This window comes from Panthera tigris, chromosome F2 (genome assembly GCF_018350195.1).
Source record: "Panthera tigris isolate Pti1 chromosome F2, P.tigris_Pti1_mat1.1, whole genome shotgun sequence".
In the NCBI taxonomy this organism is placed as follows: Eukaryota; Metazoa; Chordata; class Mammalia; order Carnivora; family Felidae; genus Panthera; species Panthera tigris.
The window spans coordinates 49600428-49607662 of record NC_056676.1 but is presented as its reverse complement, the minus strand read 5'-3'; the positions used below and the strand labels follow the sequence as shown (position 1 = coordinate 49607662).

At 42.5% G+C, this 7235-nt stretch overlaps 1 protein-coding gene across 2 annotated transcripts in view; it reads left to right on the top strand.

Moving 5' to 3' along the window:
* The first annotated feature begins 319 nt into the window (after window positions 1-319).
* Window positions 320-7235, top strand: part of LRP12 (LDL receptor related protein 12) — a 76003-nt gene continuing 69087 nt past the window's right edge. For both annotated transcript variants that reach the window (XM_007075823.3, XM_007075822.3), the window contains exon 1: window positions 320-438. In XM_007075823.3, coding sequence (XP_007075885.1) covers window positions 360-438 — 79 coding nt within the window. In that variant the 5' untranslated portion in view covers window positions 320-359. The remainder of the gene's footprint in view (window positions 439-7235) is intronic.

The window sequence follows — 7235 nt, the reverse complement described above, 5'->3', positions numbered from 1 at the left end:
CCCCTGCCCCGGGGAAAGCGCCCCGCGTAGGGCTGTCGCGCCGCCGGAGGTGGGAGCTGGCGTGCTGAGGAGGGAGGGCCGGAGGGAGGGAGCGCGGGCGGGCGACGGCGGTGGCCCCTCCCCTCCCCCTCCCGCCGCCGCGCAGCGCGCAGGGAGCAGCCGGGGGCTCGGTGGCGGCGGCGTCTGGCCCCAGCTCCTCCTCCTCCTCCTTCTCCTCCTTCTCCTTCTCCTCCTTCTCCTCCTCCTCCTTCTCCTCCTCCTTCTTCTCCTCCTCCTTCTCCTCCTCCTCCTCCTCCTCCTCCTCCTCCTCCTCCTCCTCCTCCTCCATCTCATCCTCGCTCCCTCCATCTGCCGTGGTTATGGCCCGTCGCTGGAGCACAAAAGAGTCTCCGCGGTGGAGGTCTGCGTTGGTCTTGCTTTTCCTCGCGGGAGTGTACGGTAAGTGTCCGCGTCCCTGCGCCCCGCTGACCGAACAAAGCTGGGGCGACCCTGGGCCCCGAGGCCTCCAGGACAGGGGTTCCCCGGGAGAACCGGGGAGAGACCCCACCGCCGACGGGACAAAGACCCGGCGAGGGGTGGATGCCCCGGAGGGGTGTCCACACACGAAGATGCTTTCGTCCGCTCACCACCTCTAGACCCTCGGGGTTGTCGGAGAGGGGTTTGGGCGTCCCGGCCGGAGGGAGTCCCGGTGGAGCGAGGGGGTGGTGGGCGGACTTCCCGACCTGGACTCGAGGGCCCCTTGCACAATCCACGCACACAAAGATGTATGACTGTGAGAAGGAAGAGGAGGTCGCCCTCGCCGCTCTCGGGACGGTCCTGCCACCCCCGACCCTTCCGGGGTCAGGAAGTTCTCTCCCCAGTGAAATTCCCACCGCACCAATTCCCCATTCTCCCCACTCCCTGAAAAAGCAGCCTACCGCTCTCGTCCCACTCCTGCACCTCGGAGGCCGAGGCTCCGCTGATCCCGGGCGTGCTGGATCCTGTCCCTTCTCTGGGAGCAGTACGCGGGAGAAGGCCAGAAAATAGTTTCCAGCCCCACCTCACTCTCTCCCTTAGGGCGTAGATGTCTGCCCCGACTCCTGGTTCATTTGTCATTTCATCCATCATTGGCCGCTAATGTTGTCACTGTTGCTTCATTCCAGTCTGTGGATTGCGTCGCATATACTCACTCCTTTGAGGTTGAGAGAAGGCTGGAGACTGTGCGAGGTCTAAGCTTTATGTTACATCAGGGTCTGAACTAGAGCTGAATGGAATTAATTAGAAAGAACATTCATTGCTTGAGACTTTGAGTTCCACTTCTGACTTCACCGTTCTTAGTTTATCAGTTGAACGCATTGAAAAGGTGTTTCTGTGAACACGCTTAACATTTACTACTTAGCGTGGTGTTTTGATATCTTCAGAAGGAAATACTGTAAATAGGAGTTGCCATTCCTTGAGAAATTTCACTTATAAGACATCTAAGTCATTTGCCACGAACACTAATTCCACTAATGGTATGGTGATGGGAGTTCAGTCAGTATGTACTTCATGAGCAATATTACCACTTTTGAAGCATTTATCTGTGGAATCGAATGCGATGGTAACTGTTAGAACCTGAGAAATTACTGCAAATGAATTTAACGACCGTAAGTTAACATTTACTAGCAACCGAAATAGTTTTTCAGTGTGATTCAAAATGTGTTGCTCTCTGCCTGATCTGATTAATGTATTATTATACTGTATTATATATATTATACATTATATATAGTGCGCATTTTCGTTTGTTTAGGGCGGAGGAAGGTTTGCATTCGACGTGGTAATTGTGAATGGTATGCCTGTGTGTGATCAGAAAACCCTGTGCGTGACTTTTGAGTATCAGTTGCACCGAGTAGCTGTGATTCCCACTTGCATGATGACTTGTGGGTTTGGGTCTACACCAGAGATCAATAAGCTATTATGTTGTTTCTTCTAGCCTGAAGGTGGGTATAGTTCTGCCCTAGGTTTGGTGTAATGGCCCAGAAGAGAGAAGAAAGCAAGAAGGCATCTTTAATCTGGGGTGATTAGAAGTGTCCTGCTTTGTCCTCTGCTATAGTCAGAATTGAATCCTAGTGATGTCTGATCAGAATAGATAAATAAATGAGCTCTTTTAGCTCTTTCATGAAAATCTGTGTCATTAGTGTTTGAACTAAAAGTCTTTTTGCCTCCAGGGATAAGAGGCTGTGAACCTTGTAATTTGTCTTGGTACATTCTTTTGTACTTGTACACAAAACGACTTTCTAGTAGGTGCTTATCAAAGATTTATCTTTTTGGAATTTATGTTTAGTGACGAACTGTTGGTAGGCAAAGAAGGAAACTCCTTTTCCAGCAGTGTGGGACCATGTTATGAAACTAGCAAGTAATTGTACCAGGGTTGATGTCTCCAGCCACAGCAAGTTTCAAAGTATAAGAAAAAAGGAGGTAGTGAGCCAGGCAGAATATTAAAACTATGTGAGCAGAGACCCTTCACCCTGCAACTGGGGAAATTCTCTTTACAGCTATACTTTTGTCCTCTTTTGTCTCTCCAGCCGTATGTGGGTTTATATGAGAAAAAAAAAAAAAGCTATAACAATAATATGGGGGGATGTGCTTCTATATAAATAGTGGGGTTTGTTTAACTTGAATATGCACTAGTGAGGAGTATTACTGAAAAATACTCATCACACTGGGCCTTTAGAACAGATATTAGGTGTAATTTATGAAACTGTACCTTACGCATCAAAACGTGTTTTTAAATGGCTTCAAAAATAATTAGCAATTATTGTTAAAACAACTGAGTGTTGAGAGTAACTCTTAACATGGCTCAGTGAAAAAAAGCAAGTTGCTCAATATGTAGGCAGTTCCAAACTAACTCTTCACAGAATGAGTCTTCTGCATTAATGGCAGTATTAAATGGCTCCGGGTTGTGTCTTGAATCTTGGAACATTTCATGTATCTTTTTAAAAAATCTGGGGGCGCTTGGGTGGCTCAGTCAGTTGAGTGTCATACTCTTGATTTTGGCTCAGATCAAGATCCCAGGGTCGTGGGATGGAGCTGAACGCCTAGCCTGCTTAAGATTCTCTCCCTCTCCTTCTCCCTCCCTCCCTCTCTCCCCTTGTCCCCCTCTCCTCCCCCCGCCCCCCCCCACCTTGCTCAGGGCTGCACTCTTTCTCTCTCAAATAAATAAAATAAATCTGTTTATTTTGGCTTTTAATTCTCTTCACATGGCCATTTTAGTGGCCTATGTTTGTGACTGTTAAATGTGACCATATTAGTGGAATAGTGTGACTGTTTGACTTCCAAGTTACTTTTCTGAATGTTAAGGCCTTACTTGAAAATCTAAATTGTGATATGGAGTATAGTAATGTTTTTTAGAAGTAGCTGTTTGGTGGGGTGCCTGGGTGGCTCAGTCAGTTAAACGTCCGACTTTGGCTCAGGTCATGATCTCACAGTTTGTGGGTTCGAGCCCCGTGTCGGTCTCTGTACTGACAGCTCAGACCCTGGAGCCTGCTTCGGATTCTGTCTCCTTCTCTCTCTGACCCTCCCCACTTGTGCTCTCTCTCTCAAAAATAAATAAATGAAAAAACATTAAAAAAAAAAAGTAGTCGTTTGAGAACCAATAATTATCTTTCAGGAGCTGCTCTATCTTAGATGCTATAACTTAACTATTGAATGTCCGTGAGAGTTAGTAAAAGTAAAAGTTGACTTCTGTCTTTGGAATTTGGAAGGAATAAGAACATTAGTGGAAACAACTGTGAGCTTTGCTGGGCACTGTCCTAGGCCGACTATAGGAGAAGGTGCTTTTTCAGATCTCACATGGGGATGTCTGGCTTTTGCAAGTGCATGGAGGTTTCCAGAAACTGTCTCCTAGTCAACAGAAGCTGTTGGTTGGCTCATCTCCCAAGCCATAAGTTGGTAATTGTAACAGTTCCATTGCTTTATCCTTTTTCCACTTCCCGATCAGTGTTTTCTAACTTTTTTTTCCTTACTGAAACCCACCCTTAAAATACATTTTATGTTACTCCCAGTACACAGAACAAAACGAAGACCATGAAATAACACTTTTACTACCTGTGATGCACCCAACATTCTTCATTTGCTGGTTGGACTCATTATTTTGGACCCATTAATAGATTGCAGTTCCTAGTGTGAGAACATGGCCCTAGATGAAGTTTTAAAATGTAATTTGAAATGTTTGTGGTATTTGTATATCATTTTACAATAGCCTTGGAGAACTGCAGGTGGTTAGTTTGTGGCTACTTGCTGCCAGAGCATTTGATAGCAATAAGAACTCTTCTTGGCATACATGACTGGCCTGTGATAAAATTCTTCTTTGAACTGGTTTTCGGCTAATTATAGTCAAAAGTCTTTGCCATACACAGTACTCTTACAGAGGGTTGTGGTAACATAAAATACTCTTTTTACCTTGCATTTTCTATCTAATGGTAAATCTTTTCCCATGAATTTTGTGGAACATTCAACAGCATTTTATAAATTTCCAGTTTAAGGATAGACTAGAAGTTCCAATTTTAGAAAGGTTGTAGAAATAACTGGAACGTGAGGAAAAAAATCTAAACCAGATTCCAATTACTTCTAAAAAAGTCAAGCTTGATTACATAAAATATGTTGAATAAAACTGAATTAATTGCTTAACATAAACCCTTCCTTGGGTTTAGAATCTAAATTATATCCATATCCTGGGGAGAATATGAAGGTATACAGCACATTTCTTAAAAATTATTAGCAGTTATCGGGCAGAGACTATTAAATGACCACTTTCAGAGGGCTAGCTATGTTCTAGGAAGAATATGGTGGAGATTTGAATGATGTATCATAAATGGTTTAGAAGGTTCCTAGAAAGTAAAATCTCTGACAAAAACATAAAAGTGATGTCAGGCTGAAAAGTGAGCAGCAGTTAAAGAAAATGGAAAGAAAAGACTGACTTTTGTGGTTAGACCATTTAAAGCTTATCAAGAAATTAAGGGAACAGTGAAACCTTTTTGTGTGTCTGATTTTTGTAGTTGAGGTTTTTTCTTGTTTTTTTTCTTTTTCTTTTCTCAATGCTCTTACAGTTTAAAGAATGAAAGGTAAAAAAGGGAGGTAAGTAAATATAGATGAGATTTGTATAGATTTAAGCAAATAGAACATGTTTTTATTTTAGAATAAGTATTAATCTTGTTCTTTCTGCAAGTCTTTATAGGTAAGTGGAGGTTGTTCTAAACCTAGGAATTGAAGTTGAGTTAATGATCTCTAATTTCTAAGGTCACCTTTCCCTCTTGTTTTCTTTTTCTCCTCCCCCTCCTCCACCCCACCGTCTTTTGGGGAGAAGTGAGTAATAGATGTACACTACTTATTCCCGTTTTCTAAAGCATAGGATTAGGTCCTGCAAATACAAGTTACCAGTCCATCTGTTGAGATGGATACCATCAGTCTTTTAAGTATATGCAACAATAGGTTTATATATAGATCTATCTTTCTATGCATATTTTCAATACTGAATTAGTTTCAATACTGAATTAGCTTAAGGAATTCTCACTGTCTAAGCAAAAGAAACAAGGGAAGGAAACTAACGTTTATTAAATTAAGTTTGTAACATTTATTAAGTTCAGATTCTGTGCTTGGTTTTTATTTATTGCAGTTAATCTTCAGTAGGTCTTATTCAGCAGTCCTATCAGGTGTTTGCCCCTTTTCTACAGAAGAGAAAATTGAAGCTCAGAAAGGTTGTGCCTTATCTAAGATCCAACCACTAGGGAGTAGTAGAGCTGGGATTGCAACCTAATCCTGTCTCTTTACTCATTGTTCAGTTAGCAAATATTCCTTGAGCGTTTGCTTTTGTCTGGCACTGTGTAAGGCACAACAAGCTGATGGACCTAGTTTCTGCCCTCATAAGGTTTATAGTCCAGTGAGTAAGTTACAGTAAGAAACTCACAAGAGGCTGAGATAGTGAATAACAGACACAGGGTAATTAGAAGACTTCCTTGCGGAGACATTTGTAAGACCCAAAGGATGGCTAACCATATTATGATTGGGAAAAGAGATCCTTGCACTTGGGAACCACGTTTGAAAGACCCAGAATCAAGCAGGTGCTGATGTAGAAGAGCTGATGTGTTGTAGGTAAATGAATAAAACCAGTGTAGATGGAGCACAGTGGTCATAAAGGAGACCGACAAGGTGAGCTTAGAATCTTAGGCAAGAACTCAGGGCTTTGGAAACCGTGGTAAAGAGTTTGGGTTTATTTTAAGTGTAACTATATAAGAGGTTTAAGTGGACCTGGTGTGATTTACGGTTTGAAAAGAGTCACTTTTGCCCGCTGTGTGGAGACTTGTGAAGTAGACAAGAGTAGAGATGGGGTGATCAGGCTTTGGCTGTGATCCAGGTGAGAGACATGGGAGTTTGGACAAAGGTAGTAATAGTGCAGATAGAAGAGTATGGATTGGCTTTTTGCTAGGAAAGAAAGGGATGCTTCCTCTCTTGTCACAAGAGGGAAGGAGGAAAATACCGGCTCCAGTGTACTTAGGCCTCTAAGTTTCAGGGTGGGAAGATAGAGATTTCTGAAAGTAATATGACATGGGATCTGGCGAGTGGAGGAGAGAGGAGAGGTTCCACAGTTCATTAGAGCAGTTTAGGTCATTAGGAAGGTAAGTTTCTGTTATTCAGTCTAGAAAAGGGAAGGCTAAGAACACTCAGTGCAAGAAGGGGTATTGTGGTGAACAGCTCTACAACACATGACAAGAAGGAATCAGGATTTCAGTTAGGGGAGAGGCTTAACAAGTGGCCTGTGGAGAACCCAGTTCTAAAGACCATCAGTTTTGTCAATGAAATAAGTATAGAACATAACTTTCTACAGTGTTTTAAAAGTATTTCATCTCTCTCTCAAAAATAAACAAACATTAAAAAATAAGAAAAGAAGAGTATTTCAGGTAAGAAGCAAAGGATAGAACAAAAGTTAGATTTCAAGGACCTGTTTGCCCAAGTTAAATGCTTTATATTAAGTGGTCAATTAAAGATTGCTTTATGTCTTAGAAAGGGCAACAAAAAATTAAGTGACCTTTTTTGTCTTTATTCCCCTGGGTTGCAGTTTATTTACAGAGGATACAACTTTAGAAGGTCCCAAAATTTCAAAATAAATGAAGCTGACAAAGTAGTTTTATAGTTGACTTTTAAATATTTGATAACTCACTGCCCTGCTAGTATCAGTTTAGTGAAGAAGCGAAATGGTTTGACACTCACGTTTGTACCAC